Genomic DNA, 16295 nt, shown 5'->3' on the forward strand with positions numbered 1-16295 from the left:
TTTTTTTTTTTTTGCTTGTGTGCACATGTACTCACGCTTGTGTTTTCTGATGATCATCATGCCGTATTGTTCCCACAGTAACACTCTGTGCCTTAACAACTACACCCAGGAGAGAAGGTTGTGTGTGGGTGTTTTCTTCCCATGGTCAGGTGTGTGTGTGTCTGTATCACAGACACACAGACTTTAGACTATGAAAACTGTATAATTTAGCCAGGCTAGTGGCGTAGCTTTATAGTTGACAGCAAATCTCAGTACACTAACACACAACGGTGAACATAACTATGTTCACTCTGATTACATACATAAAAAGCAGCATGTTAGCATTTAGCTCAAGCCACCACTCCACCTAAGCACAGCCACATCAGCGGCTGTTAGGCAGTGTTGGTTTACGCCTCTGTGAAACTGCTCAGTGACATGCGTGCTCGTTCTGCCTGATTGGAAATATCCTTAACTAAAGTATAGCCAGCTGAGGCCTTGCGTCTTTGTTTTGAGCAGCCATACATTGCTTGTGATGTGCTGTATGAGGATATGAAAATATGTTGTTTGCATTGGCCAGCTTCACTTTGCATTCTGAGGCCTCTGAGTTAGCAGCACTGTGTGTGTGTGCTTTTATCATGACTCTGAAAGTAAAATTTTATTTCTGCAGAAACTGAAATAGTTAAATTGTTCTGTGTTGTACTGGCATGTAACACATTATCTCACTGTGCCTCCTGTTACAGTATGACACATTAAGATATGTTGGGCATTACACCTCCCAGATAGTGTAACATCACACAACCTCTCTCTCCAGCTGACAGTGTTAAAGGTGACTCACAAGACTGTCCAAAAATAAACATCCCCATACACTGATATATTCCCCACCGACACATTTTACTAGCGCTACGGTGACTTCAGAAAAACAAACTGGGGAACAAATTTTCCAATGAACCAAGGATCATAATAAAAATGTTGCAAAACCAAGGAGCAGAGAAAATAGTTCTGTTGTTGTTGTTGCGAATCTCTCTAATGGGTGTTTTTCCCCAGGCAGGGCTGTACTGTTGCATGTGATGAGTCCTGTCAGTGAGACCATGTTTGTATTTTGAAATCTGAGGTGAAAAGTTCTTTCATCGTGGTCTGAAAACATATAACCCAGTAATTTAAAGTCAGAGATTTGTATGAGGAAGGAAGGAGTTGATGATCATGAGCTTGTTACAGCAGCTCTGGGGTGTGGCCCTCCACACTGACCATTGTGCCAGTGATCATTAACTTATCTTTTCTGAATAACTAGGTGGGTTGATGAACAGTGGACCTGTATGTGAGTCCATTAGGGTGTGTATGATTGTAGCATGTGGATGTGAACTTCTTAGGAATATACTGTAGTATGATTCATAACTTTAGAACTAAAGGAGAGCGGAGAAGGAAGGAGACAACAGAGGGAGCAGCGAATCATTGTTTGTCAATCACTTAGTGTGAAATCCAACATGTGTCAGCATTGCATGTTACAAACAATGGAATTCTTATATAATATAGAGTTAGGTTATCAGGATTTAAGACTCACTCCACCTACTTTATATCACTGAGGGTGTAGTAAATATTAGAAACACCTGAGTGCAATACAGCAAAGCACTACAGCACCACAGCCTCTGTAATGATCATAAAGTTGAATCATCACCTCTCTAAAACAGTCTGAACAAAAATGTGTCAGATATATGGTTACAAATCGAATACATGGTTTACTATCATGAGTTATTATCGCGTGCACTGACTGTACTGTAATCCTTCTTGGAGTATTTTCTGATTTCAGAGACTTAAAGACTCTTATTTTTTCTTTCTCCCTGTGTCTGTGCAGTGTTGTGTGCTGACAGAGTGGGCCAGATGACGAAGACCTACAGCGACATTGACGCCGTCACTCGACTACTGGAAGAGGTGAGATCATGTCACTGAAAATCGGTTAAAGTAGAAGAACATTGAGGTCTACAGGTCCACACGCTGTGAGGCACTGAGGTCATGTTACACTGTGGTCTGACAGATTAAACACAGGCTGCTTTATGAGGTTTATGATAAAAGGAAGTTTGATAGAATGACATCACTAAATTTGTTTCCGCCAGCTGATACTCAAATCTGACTGATCCACATCGGCTGCTCGGTGAACATCAGAATGACAGACAGCAGGACACTGCTAGGGTAGAGCTCAGCTAACTTCCTCCTCATAAATAAAAACTGTGAGCATAGAACGGTGTCCTTGTTAAATGAACCATGAAATTCAACAGCCAGCCGTCCAACTATTGACTGAACACTGTGTTCACAGATGTCTTACCATCAACAAGCAGACAACTGTGTTGACCATGTTAGAGTTCACTGTACTGACCTCTATTGCTGTAAAACAGTTTACTTTCTTTGGTTGACAGTGCATTAGACTATGAACAGTGGACCTGTACGTGAGCACATTTTCACAAAATGTCAAATTATTCCTTTAGTTTTTGTATTGTTTTCATCTACTTTGCTGTTTAAACACTAAACAAAACTTTGGCTCTGTGCAGAAAGAGCGCGACTTGGAGTTAGCGGCTCGCATCGGACAGTCGCTGCTGAAGAAAAACAAAGCGCTCAGTGAGAGAAACGAATTGCTGGAAGAGCAAGTAGAGCACATACGAGAGGAGGTACACAGTGAGGCTGTTTGTGTGTGTGCTTCTATATTTGTTTATATAAGTATATGTGTGTTACTTGAAGTACCCTCCATCTACAGGTCTGCTTCTGTTCTTCCACATCTAGGTATCTCAGCTGCGTCATGACCTGTCCATGAAAGATGAGCTGTTACAGTTCTATACCAGCGCTGCCGAGGAAAGCGAGGGAGAGTCTACCACCTCCACGCCGTACGTCTCCTTCCAGTCACCTCCTCTCCTCATCTATCATCACCCTTTCCCTTCTCTCCTTCTCTATAAAATATTTTGTAATGGAATTATGCAACAGAATTCAAATCTAATGCAAACAAAAACATAAACAGCGTTGCCCTCTGAAGCTTTGATAACTGTGTAAGGATGTGACAGCATGTCCCAGTAACTTTACACAGCTGAGTCATTTATTAGAAGATTTTTCACCGTCACTCTCACGAATCTCTTTAGACTTTAAATTTGTGAAAATGCTGCAGGTTTTATTAGTTTGTCTGTGAAAATAAGTGAGTAAAATGTGACAGAGGAGTAAACAAATATCAATACAGCTCAACCCTCACGTGTGTGTGTGTGTGTGTGTGTGTGTTTTTAGTGTGCGTCCCAGTGAAACCAATGTGTCAACTCCAACTTTTTTCCCCCTGGACTCCTTGCAGAAGAAACTCAAAGATCTGGAGGAAGAAAACAAATCGTTGCGATCTGAGGTAAACACACACCAGCTCCTGGCATGATTAACAATGTCCACACTGTGTGGTATTGATTATTAATGTCTGATTTTTGTTTCTTTCTAGGCCAGTCATCTGGAGACAGAAACTATCTCCTATGAGGAAAAAGAACAGCAACTTGTCAATGACTGTGTCAAAGAACTACGTGAGTAATTTAACTAACTGCGTTCATGTTGCGGACACCTCACCCTCTAACGGCAGTGAGGCAGTAAAGAGGCAGATTTATTAGCAGCTGAGCACCTGTTCTTGTTCTCAGGTGATGCCAACCTGCAGATTTCCTCTCTGGCTGAGGAGCTGGCCAGGAAGACTGAGGACGCCTCCAGACAGCAGGAGGAGATCACACACCTCCTCTCTCAGATAGTAGACCTCCAGAAGAAGGCCAAGCTGGTATGAAACCCCTGACATCTCTTATACTGATAGTATTAGTAATTTATAGTTATTTCATTTATGCATGTCCTGCATATGAAATGCAGCAGAGACAGTACATTGTAGGTTCAGCATTTTTCATACCTGTTGTCTTTTTTCTTTTTTGTCTGGGATGCGTACAGTATGCTGTGGAGAATGAAGAGCTGACTCAGCACTTAGGAGCAGCCAAAGACGCCCAGCGACAACTCACTGCTGAGGTGAGGCACTCTACAACCCGCCGACCGTGGCCTCGTCAATGTATTTTCTGCGGCAACAGCCACCACCAACAAATATTAATGGTCCAGGACACATTGCTAGAGAGCCTCCTGCAATAACAGATGCGGGGGGGGGGGGGTTGTAGTACTACCTTCTATATTAATATAACCTGCAAGTCTATTAAAATATTTAAGTACTGTATGTGATGTCGGTCAAACTGTCCTCAAAAGCACATTTTAGACCTTCATATAACAATGACACTGCATTTCTGTGGTTCAGTATGTAAAGTAGAAGGTTTTCAAGACATAGCTGGACAATTCTTGAATCTGTGGTTCAACCAAGACACCACTTTTGTATTAAAAGTTATGCATAAGTATACACACACACACACACACACAGACACAGTTATGCAGGTCTTTACTCACCTGCTTTTTTTCCTTTATCCTCCTTCAGTTGCGGGAGTTGCAAGATAAGTATGCAGAGTGTATGGAGATGCTTCATGAAGCTCAGGAGGAACTGAAGAACCTGAGGAATAAAACTCTACCACTCAGCACACCGAGGCGTTTCCACTCTCTGGGCTTGTTCCCGATGGTGAGTGAGGGGGCAGAGGGTGGGGCAGGGGCAAAAAGAGGGGTTCGTCATCATCCTTCAACTATCCACACCTTAACTGTACTTTGTTCTTTGTCTTGTCATTATAAATCTAACACATTAAAGCTATTATACAAAACTCCAAGCTAGATATTCACAGTACATGTTACCAGTGCTGTCATTCATTAACATGCCCTGTCTGATGACTGATTTACCATTGGTGGTAACCTCTTCCTTCTTCTCCAGGACTCTCTGGCTGCAGAAATAGAGGGCACCATGAGGAAGGAACTTCAGATGGATGATCCAGACGTAGAAGAACAGAGGTACATCCAACTGTAAAACCTGACTCAACGTAAAAAGAAAACATAGATTAAGTTAAAGTTATTAATGATTTTGGTCTAACATCATAATGTGATACTCATCTATCGCTGTGATATTGATGCCACCTTGTCTCTCCAGGCTGCACCCAAAGCGAGTGTTCCAGACAGTGAAAAACCTCAACCTGATGCGTCAGCAGCGTTCATCTCTAGCCCCCTCCCCTCTCAACATCCCAGGCTCCAATCAGACGTCATGCTTCACCTCAGGGCGCTCCAGCAGGGTGGGCACGCCCCGCTCCAACTCCATTTACGGCAGCGAGACGGGAAGTGGGATCATCCTGGACAACAGGACTAGCAGCATCATGGAGAGTCCAGACGACGGGTATGAACAATTTCACTCTGCAACACACATTTTAGATTTTTATTATTTAGTGTTCTATTTTTCGTTGTGTGTTTTCGTGTTTCTATTACTTTTCGTTTTCTTTATTTGTTGCTTTAGTTGACGTTTGTCCCTCCCATAGACTGGTCTCATGTAACTAAGGGGATGCGTCTCACTCTATCAGTTCTTTTGATTTATTTCTGTGTTTGTTGGTAACTTTGGTGTTTGTTGGTGTGTTTCTATGGTTTGTGCTAGGATTTCTGTTACTAGGAACCATGAACATAAAGCTAAGTTTTAGATTTCAGTCATTAGCTCCTACCTTTTTATTAGTATCCACCACAACAGAAACCAGCTGAGCTTTACACTGAAACCTAACTCCATTGTGTCCCCTGGTCCAGGTCAGAGGACTCTAACAAGCGGCCCCCTGGTACCCCAGGGACTCCGGGTAGCAGGGACCTGGAGGCAGCCCTGCGGCGTCTGTCCCTCCGCCGTGACAACTACCTCTCAGAAAAACGCTTTTTTGAGGAGGAGAGGGAGAGAAAGCTGGCTTACCTGGCCAAAGAGGATGAAAAAGGAGGTGGGGAGAGTAGCAGAGGCCCGGGGACCCCGACCGAGAGCCTGTTGTCGCTGTGCTCGCATCCCTCCTTCGGAAGTGTGTGGTCGGGATATTCCTTCACGGCGAGATCCTACCTGCCGGAGAAGCTGCAGATTGTAAAGCCGCTAGAAGGTGATTATTCCTCTCAGAGTCACAGAGCCTCTAATCCTCCACGTAATGAAAAAGAGAATCTAAATCACACGGTTCACAAAACCTCACACAAGGAACAGAGTCAAACCCAGAATATGGCACGAAATCCAAATTATATTCTTCTACATCCTCCACAAAGTAACACCCAGGTCTGTCAAACCCAAACACACAACCAAAGCCAAGCCCTTCAGAACCAGCAACAGAATCAATATCTGATTTTGCATAACCGCAGTCAGTCCCAAATCTTTCTGAGTGCCTCTCAGGATCCTAAACCCTTTCGGAGAAGCGCCAGTTTGATGGAGCTGAGCCGCCTGCCAAGCACGCAGCCTCACCTCAGAGCCCCACTGGCATTAGTCACAGGCCTGCTGCAGGTGTTGGAACAACAGGAAGGCAGTTTGAATCTCCAGCACTCTTTTTACTTCAGACACACACAGCCACGCTGCTGGTTTGAAATATAGAACAACAGCCTGCTGTGTGCTGATGGCTTGACACGTACAGTGTGTCAGAAAGCCATCCACAGCTCTTAACATCGCACACGTTTGTTTTTCCAAAGCAGATTTGAGTGTTTTTCTTACATTTTAGAAATTCAACAGGTATGAAAGTATATACAAAACCATAAAGGGTTATACACTGCATAAAATACATTAATGTGAGTTGAGTAGAAGTGAGGTAAAAACATCATATATGAGTATAATGCATGTTTCCTGGTGTTACATTCAATGCAAATACATCTCAAAAGCAGAGCACTTTACACTGCATTTGCAGTAAGTGAGTCAGTATGTGACATTTTAGAAGGCACATGCTGTATTTTTAGGTTTTCTTGTGCCTTGTGTTTTTTTTTTTGTTTTGTTTTGTTTTAGTAGAGCACGTTTATTATCCTATAATTATTTATTTCTATTCTTTATTGGTTGTTGGGTTTGTACAGTTGAATTGTTCATATATTTGACACTTTTATAGATACAGAGCGACAGCCCTTAAACCTGAACGTATATTCTTAAATTGCACATGTTCAGTATTTATCGTTTAAAACATTCATCACTTTTAAAAAGAAGTTGTCAGGGGTATTTCCTGTTCTGTAGCTCCCCCTAGTGTTCAAAGAGTGTTACACCATCCTTGTGGTAGCATGGTGAAACGAGAGGTCTGAACACCAACTAATTTGATTACAGTAAGACAAATTATTCATATGAAGTGTAAACAGATCATTTTGATTTGGGAGTTATTATATACATGATTATTCTGGCTGCTGTCACATGACTATCCTATACCCCTTATAAAGAGGTTAAGTAGAAAATAAATTGGTAATCTGGGTGTTGAAGGAGTTATGAGCTCATGAAGTCCATTCAACACATAAGATAGTATCTTAGTGTACAAACACCAATCCACAGACTTTTGATTCTACATTAGAGACATACTACTGTATGCACTGTCCACCCCTGCCACTCCTCTTTTGTTCACCCCATTTCTTTTCTTCATTTTGGGTTTGTCTTTTCTTTGCACTTTACTTTTTTTCTCCTGTTCAACTCATCCGTTGTCTTTGTTGTTGATTTCTTGAATAAAATCTTACTAATTTTCTCATCTTCCCTTTTTCTCTCTCTCATTCTTTATGTTGCTTTGTGTACTGACATCTCTGAAAGCACCTACGTGCATGATACGAGACAACAACCACACATTGGTCTCGAAGTGAAACCAATAAATTAGGTGCAAGGACACTTGCTTATATAGGCAAACAGTTCCTACTGTGGCATATCACTGTCACCACAGTGTGGGGATGTGAGACAGACTTTGCATGAAGAAATATTATAACAATCTGAGAACATGCCTTTGCCTGTCTGTTCTGTATGTGTGAGAACATGCGCGATCTGGATTGTGTCACTTAATATGCATGATTAATGAAGCAGTAAACTTCAGTATACTATACTGTAGTGGAGTATAGTTGTGTGTCTGTGGTCTCCCTTCCCCTGATATTGTAAGTGTTGTTGGACAAATACTATATAAGTCCTGCTGTTACTCATTAACCATTTAAGAAAAGAAAACAAATGTGTGGAAGTGCCACAGCAACTTATTTAAACTTAAATTAAGTTGTAATATTTTATATGGATGGTATTAACAGTGTCCCAGCTGTGTATTAAATATCCCTTCAACATTAGAAACATTAAAATTTAGAACTTAAATTTAGAACTTAAAAATCACAATGATTTTGAACATATGGCTCCGTATTTCTGAGAATATCTAGTTCGATATTTTTTGGTATTTGTTAACAAACTGGCATAAATTACTTTTGTTTACAAGATGTGGGGAAAAAAAGCTAATTTTATCCCAGCTCAGATGGTAATATATTGATTTGATTATATCTACCTGTGGTAGAGAGCAGCTTAACAGCAGCTTTAGGTAACATCCACTTGTCCTCTCTCTTGTTTCCAGGCTCTGCTACACTCCATGCATGGCAGCAGCTGGCTCAACCCCACATGGGTGCTCTGCTGGATGATCGGCCTGGTGTGGTCACGAAGGGCTTCCGCACTTTAGCACACGAGCAGGGACAGGAAGACAGCTGGCAACTGGACCAACCAGAGGAGGATGAAGTCTCATGTGACTCGTTTATTGGCTTGTCGGAGGAAAGTGCCGCTACTTTTGACCTGCCCTCTACCTCTACTCCCTCTGTCTGCTGTAACAAAAATGGCGACACTGATGAAAATAGCCAGTTGGAAACATTGCACGGAGAAATGTGTGCGGCTAACGAAGCAATTGAAGGAAAAGACGGACTTATTGGGAACATGCCCCTTTCCTTATCCAGCCTCTCCCATTCTCCTCTCCCCTCTTCTTCTGAGATGATGAACGGGCACGTGGATCTCAAGGAGCTCCAGGCCTTACAGCCTGCCACAGTGGATCACATGCCTGGTGAGGGAGCCTCTTAGCTGGGGTCACAGCACTGCATCCACCCTCCACTGTCACCATGGAGCATGGGGATAAAGGGGAAGGGGGGGGTTTGAAGAAGAGGGGTGGGAGGGTGAGGCACTGGGGAGGGCATTCACAGGACATCTCACAATCCCAATGTGACGTCCCCTCCTGCACGATCACGCTCATGTGTACACACCCCAACACCCACCCATCCCACCGGCAGCCCGCGTGTGTGTGCAGCCATCGAACCCCATCAAAACTGAGTACTTGGTTTTTTTTTTGTTCTTTATTTTACTTCAACCTGCATCATAATAATCTTCCTTCTAAGTTCAACCTTTCTTTCACTTCGACACATTGCTTCATTTCAACCAATCACTCATTTTTCAATCTTTCCACCAAATCTTCCCAGCTCTGGAAGTTTGGGTGTCTTTTGCACTATACCACTGGTCTGAATCGTGACCTGCTGCATACATTCCTTTTTTCTTTAAATGTTGACATAATTTGTTGAAATTATAATTAAAACATAGTTCATCAACTTAGATGGCACTAAGTCACACTAATAAGGATTTGTTTTCACAGTCAGAACTCACACTGAAACACCAGTATACCACACAAGTACATGGACGCATAAATAACATGGCTGAGGCCTAGCTTTTGCTCACGCACTGTATGTGCATGTGACTATATCAGGTGTTATTAGTGCAGCTGTCCAAGTCACATGAACACATGACGCCCATAGCTGGTTAATATTGGAGTGGACCTAGTGGCTTTGGTGTAGGGTCACCTTCCTGCACATGCAGTACTCTTCCTTGGTGCACATATTACTGTGTTCCTCTAAACCAAGGAACGGCCAAACAGAAACAATATACATTCACTCATTACAGATACATTATCCCCAATCTGTGTGTATAACACCTCATTCTCTTCCCCAGGGGGAATATTGATTATTAATAATATTACTTAATAAATGAATCTATTAAGTAATAGTGAAATGTCTCAGATTTACTTTGTGACTATTCAGTAAAATTCCTGTTATGACTGAAATGAATTTAATCAAATGATCTTTCACCTCATCATCAGGACGTTTCTGTTTCATGGAATCAGCAGAGTTACTGTAAGCAACAAAACTTTCATGATGCTGGCCATTTAAACTAACTCAGGGGTCAAGCAGCGCACACCTCATCAGCTCTTCAGTATCAGAAATTAAAGTACCAGTGTGCAGGATTTAGGGGGATCTACTGGCAGAAATTGAATATGATATTCATAATTCATTAGCGTATAAGCACCTGGAACTGAACCTGCCATGTTTCTACAGTAGCCCAGAACGGACAAACCAAACACTGGCTCTAGAGAGGGTTCTTCACGTTTTTACGTTACCTGTAGGTCCTCCTACACGTTTGGAAAGTGAGGAGTGAGTGGATGGTTATTCAGCTGGTTGCAATCTGCAACCTCTCTGCTAGATGCCACTAAATCCCACACACTGGTCCTTTAGGGAGCAAACCGATGCTGGTGCTTTCTCTTGGGGCTTATACTTCAATCATGGCTTATTTTTCTCCACTTTATTGCTCACAGTGTTTTTGCAGCGTTGTTTGGTGCCTTTAGTCTGAACACTAACAGACTTTCCCTTCTGTTTTGTTCTCCCTCCCTACCTTCTTTTCACCTGTAGTTAATTTCCCAGGGAAGTGTATGTCCCACACTAGCTCCACATACACCTTCACCACCTGCAGGATTCTCCACCCCTCTGATCAGCTGACCTCTGTGTCCCCAAGGTAAACATATAGTTTACTTTCTTATTGTGATTTATCCTCACTTGTAATACTGTTTTGTTCTTGATGTGTACAACTTATATCTTTACCAAGTGGCACAATAAGGAGAAGACACAGCTAAATGTCGAGATTAGAAAATGAAGACAGTTACTGTCAGTGTTACTTGAACAAAAAAATCTCCACTGTGTACAGTAAATCAAACAGCTGCTTCTCAGCCAATACGAAACTTCCCCTAGTGCCCCCCTTCTATTCACTTTGATGCCACAGCAGCTGGCTCATACTCTTTGTGTCCCTGCTGTCTGATTGGCCTTGGCAGGTCATGTGATGAAGAAGATGAAGTGGAGTTATATCATATGGTTGTCATGGCCGGAGTAGAGCAGACGCATTGAGTGCACCGATTGGTGTGTACGTGGGTGAGGAAATGCATGGGAGTGCATTTGTAAAGATTGTGGCTGTGTATAGGAATTTGCTCCAACACCACAGACAGTCACAGAATTGTGGACCTACACATACTTTATATCTAATATTAACCGCCCACATGTCCCTAACTAACAGTCCAACGTCTGACTGCTGCTATGACTCCAATCAGGGATCTGCATCTGGTTCAAACAAAGCAAAAAGGTCCACCTCTAGCTTTCAAGCACATCTAATGGTCTTCTTTCACCAAATGGAGCTGGATCAGGTGTCATCACATGACTTTAATGTGGTCCTTTGGTCAGGAGGTAATGAAAGGTCACGTATGGGAGAGATACTGTAACACCTTGTGTCAATTCAAGGCCAGTTTTTGGTGGAGGATTTCAGAAATTCAGCACCAACCACAAGTCACTTAACACTTTTGGACTGGACCCGCCTGAGAAGAAGACTGAAGTGGTGTGTAAGATAATAGTGGCTGTCTGAACACCAGACCAAAGCCAGTCACAGCATCAGATGGATCATTGTTATCCTGTGGCTGAAGGACAAGTTAAAGGTCATGTGATGACACCAGAGGCAGCTGCACTAACCAAACAAAAACCATGAGATGAAGTTGAAAGCCCAGAAAGTGCGAAGAGGACATTTGTGATTATTTTCTATTCACCCTGTGGCTACATCAGAGCATCTAATAAATAACTCACAGTGTGTGAAATCGTCTAATGGGGTTCTCAGTAACAGATGACTCAGCGCGGTTGCACGGCTGTTATGCAGATTTAGATAACGTCTGCACATCTCAGTTGCCAAAACAGGAGAAAAAAAAACTTATTCAGGGTGATGTGATGTTTCAGATAAATGGTGCCCTTGTAATTTTTGATGACTGCCACTGAAAGCAAAGTGTGATAACTCACGTGCATCTGTCTGTCCCTGCTCCCTCGCTGTTTCTCATTTTCTTTGCACACCTGGTGCCACCCTCCTTCTTTTCTCTTCCTCTTTCCCATTCCCTCCTTCAACCTCCATCTTCAGCCCAGCTATAGCCTCTTGTTACAGCAGTGCTTATGTCGGCACCCCTACCTCCACTGCCTCTCCTATACCCTTCTCTGCCCCAACTACGCCTTCCTATACCCCCTGCTGCACCCCACGCCGCCTCTCCCTGTCTCTTTCCCTGGCTGAGTCCTCCACCAACCTTAGGGACTCCACCAAGACCACCAGTACCTCTCTAGGCCTGGTGCGGCTCTTGCTGGAGCACGGGATCTCTGCGTCGGTGTATAACCCCCGAAGCTGGGACCGGGGTTTGGTTCCCAGTGGAGCTTCGACACCCGAGGGAGGAGCGCAGGCGCACAGGTGCACCGACACACCAGGAGAGACTGAGGTCAGACGGGTGGGGAAACGCCCAGACACCCTTCTCCTCCAGCCCTCCACCCCACCCAACTCCCCTCGCTCCAAATCTGCCTCCTCTACCACCACCCATCCAGTTTTTCAGTTCAGCCCTTCCACTGAAGACCCTCCATACTATGACACCTTCCTCGCCTCTAAACCAGCTCGCACCATTCTGAGGGAAGTGCTGGGGGAGGCAGAGAGGGAGCGAGGCGACCAGACAGACGACGACAGCCAAACAGAGATGCTGAACCTGCGACTTGTGGACAAACTGAAACGTTTCCGCACCCTTTCCCCTCTTACCGCTTCGGTTTCATCTGGGAATACTCTTTTAGCCCCCTTTGGCTCCACTGGACTGGGGAACAGTGCTCTGGGTGGGGGGCTTCCAGGATTGAACGCAGGACTGAGGAGGAATCGAAGCTATCCGGCCATGGTGGGGGCCAGTATGGCTATGAAAGACCCAGGAGGTGCCCCCAGCACAGAGATACTTATACCACATACCATGCAAACCACAACTACACAACACACAGTGAACACGCAAGAAATGGGCAAAGTCCAAACAAATCACACACTGGTCGCAAAACCCATACACATACCACAGACACTACATGCACTGGAAACAGTCACACCACAGACAATAATACAGAGACACACCAGACCAACAAGTAATGACCGACACAGTGATGATGACACTGTGACATAAAGAGGTAATATTCAGTGTATTAGCTCATACTACCACACGCAAACTCACACACTCTACAGTACAACACTCTGACATGACTACACGTGCACGCAAACACAGATTTATTTGCAAAAACCAAATACCATACACAACTATACAACAGACATCCCTCAGCTATGGAGTATCCCCAGACCAAACAAGTTCACAGATGAACCATACAGTCCACCTTTCCTAACCAGCCCACACACCAACTGATTTATCCAAACAATCATCAGTCTGATCAACATGAACCCAACAGAGCAGTGGTGAATAAACCAGTAGTGGCTGAAACTGTTACACTGTGTCATACTCATATACTGTCAGGCTAAAGATGATGGAGTACGTTGCCTTCCTGTGTCCGTTGTAACTGTATATTGTGTTCGCAATATACTGTGTCATGTATAGTATAATATTAAAGGCCCAATCTGGTGAGAGGACTGCAGAGCTTTCCCATAATGCAACTGTGTATAGTCTCATTTTCCTTCTCAACCTGAATGACTCAACTTTTAAAAAAAAAGGGTAACATGGATTTAAAATTTACTGTACTGACCCGAATGTAAGATCGTTTTGTTTTTTTCTTTAGATTATTTATGAAGAAACGACTGCACAAGAGCACATTCACTACAGCAGATCTTACTTCTGCTGCATCACGTCATGTGTGGTTTGTAGCCTTAATGTCGCTCAGCTAGCAGGTTTTTACCGTCACACTGCAACAGAAAAATCGACAGAAAAAAAACTGCGAATGGGACGCACAACAAACTAGGTGTTCAGTCTGTGATACAGGTTGGCAGGATGAAGGATAGAGACTAATGTCAAAGTCAACCAAAGCAAAGTCAAAACAAACTCATCTAAAAACATTTTCATCTTATATTCGGGCCACTATGGTATTTTGAAGCCTTTAATTGTTTGTGTCTGCATTGTATTGCACTGAAGTGAAATGGAAATTAAAATGTCACATTCAGTGACATCGGCACTAGAGATTATTTTCTACCAGCAGCTCCTTTTTCTCTGTATGTATGTAATATGTAGAGGCCAAGAAAAAAAAAATCTGGATTGGGGCTTTAATGTGTCCTCTCGCTGTGACCGAATGTTCTTATGTGCCTAAAAACAGCTGACATACTGTATCTCATTTCATTATGGGTTTGCATTTGTTTTATTTGATGAATATTTTAAGTTGCGTTTTGTTAGAGGGAGTAAATGAGAATAACTGTGCAAATTAATTTATTGGTGTCTGAACCTGCTGAGGGAGCCCCACGCATGCTCAATTATGTTTGTGACTATTTTTGGCTCTTGGGTGAAGTTTGGGTGAAGCATCCCCTGTGATTAGGATCCACAGGAACATGTAGCACATAAAGAGCAATACAGATCAGGTTCCGCTGTACAGATACCTGGTAAAACACTGATTGTTTGTTTAGATTTTCTCATTTTGAAAAAATTTCCATACTCATCTAGTCAGTGTAAAACAAGTTTGAGAAGGATTCAAATGACATGACGTGGGCACAAACATCCTAATTCGACACAGTGCTGATGGGAAAGTCTGCCACAGGCACTGCTGCACCCCGAGCTTTCACTCAAAACCAAAGTTACACCCACATAAAAAGTGGGTGGGACCACGACGGCACAGAATTGAAGCATGAAGTCTGCTTGCAAAAGAAATTTCAATCAGAGATTTGCTTTATTTCCGTATTGCTGGTGTAAGCTATGATATGCATACATAACAAATGATGCCATTTTAATTTATTTTGTCAAAATCAAACAAGCGTGTGGGTGAAAAAATGTAAAGCAATATTAGGCATTATGAGACTGAATGTAATTGTAGAAAGAGTGACTTCAGACTTCAGTGTCCAAATGATGGTTTTAAGAACAGGAGACTGAGCTTTTATCACACTTTGTTGCTGAAGGGAAGTTTTTGGTCCTGCCTGATGAATGAAAAGGACAAAATGGCTGGCTCTGATGCTGGCAGTGATTTACTGAAATCCTTAATGATTAAGGGATTAAACTTGCAATGTTATCTAGTGAGAGATTAATGATCATTGACTATATTTATTAAATACTTGGATTATTAGAGGCACACCTATAACTGAATATCCACTGTATATGTTTGAGTGTAGGACGTTTTTATTTATATTTTAAACTGTCACGCTGACATTTTGAAACATTTTTGATTGGACAGTTTTATGTCATTGTGGTCACATGATAAACATTTCTGTGGCACTTAAGAGTTAAGTGGCTTTATAGAAACATTTCCGTTTAAAACAATGGGTACAGTTAGTTGTCTACCAGCTTACTTCATAACGGCTGCACATTTGGGTGAATAGGAAAAAAACAAAAAGACAACAATTCACAGTATTTAATAATGATACCAAGTGCCAAGACTGACGAGACATGTTGGTGTGTGTTTGTGTGTGAGCTTCTTTTTCTGTGTGTCACTTGAATCATCTGAATGTAAGTTATTACAAACAGTAATCCTGCTGTAGGGCCATACATTTGTGTATAGTATGTTGATTCATCTTTATTAGTTTGTTTTAACCTCAAAAGGGGGACTATTATTACATTGTAAAATGTATGCAACACAACACATATAGCCATGCTAATTTTTTTTGTTTCTTTTTTAAATAAAACTGTAACAGTAGAGGAAAAAGACAGGAAATTTAGTTGTTTATTTTGAGTAAAGAGGGAAAGAAACTTTTCTGTTCAGGGACTGAAGTGTTCTATTCTACAGAACAGACTGTACTGTCAATAAGAAAATAAATACATAAAGACTGACTTTGTTTTGCCTTATTCAGTAAAGACATTTTGCTAATTTTATACCTCTGGATCATGGATGTTGATCATATATAATTTGAAGAGAGAAGTGGGAAAACTGTCTTAAGTACCCATAAATCACCACAGTAATAAGAATGATTTTCCAATATATTTACCACAATACGGCAAAGGCAGGTACAATCGCATGATATAACACAGATCACAATAGAATCCCTTAAAGACGATGAAGGATATTATTGACATCTGTCTGGATTATCACAACTCCCTCCATCACATCTCTGCAGCTTGTCTACCAGTTTCCCCCACCTTCCTCTACTCCATTCACAACACTTGCTGTTAGAGCTC

At 42.4% G+C, this 16295-nt stretch overlaps 1 protein-coding gene across 5 annotated transcripts in view; it reads left to right on the forward strand.

Annotated features, from left to right (window-relative positions):
- The window catches only part of trak1a (trafficking protein, kinesin binding 1a), a 34512-nt gene extending 18562 nt beyond the window's left edge, over positions 1-15950 (forward strand). For 4 of the 5 annotated variants that reach the window (XM_041043507.1, XM_041043505.1, XM_041043506.1 and 1 more), the window contains 14 exons: positions 1829-1905; positions 2520-2636; positions 2749-2849; positions 3238-3346; positions 3434-3512; positions 3624-3754; positions 3916-3990; positions 4442-4579; positions 4823-4899; positions 5036-5275; positions 5671-5999; positions 8439-8912; positions 10579-10681; positions 12113-15950. In XM_041043507.1, the coding sequence (XP_040899441.1) occupies positions 1855-1905; positions 2520-2636; positions 2749-2849; positions 3238-3346; positions 3434-3512; positions 3624-3754; positions 3916-3990; positions 4442-4579; positions 4823-4899; positions 5036-5275; positions 5671-5999; positions 8439-8912; positions 10579-10681; positions 12113-13166 (3078 nt within the window). In that variant the 5' untranslated portion in view covers positions 1829-1854 and the 3' untranslated portion in view covers positions 13167-15950. Of the gene's footprint in view, positions 1-1828; positions 1906-2519; positions 2637-2748; positions 2850-3237; positions 3347-3433; positions 3513-3623; positions 3755-3915; positions 3991-4441; positions 4580-4822; positions 4900-5035; positions 5276-5670; positions 6000-8438; positions 8913-10578; positions 10682-10994; positions 11092-12112 lie in introns of all 5 variants that reach the window. The other variant, XM_041043508.1, reaches the window with a different exon arrangement.
- Positions 15951-16295: the final 345 nt, after the last annotated feature.

Source organism: Toxotes jaculatrix, chromosome 8, assembly GCF_017976425.1.
Source record: "Toxotes jaculatrix isolate fToxJac2 chromosome 8, fToxJac2.pri, whole genome shotgun sequence".
Classification (NCBI taxonomy): domain Eukaryota; kingdom Metazoa; phylum Chordata; class Actinopteri; family Toxotidae; genus Toxotes; species Toxotes jaculatrix.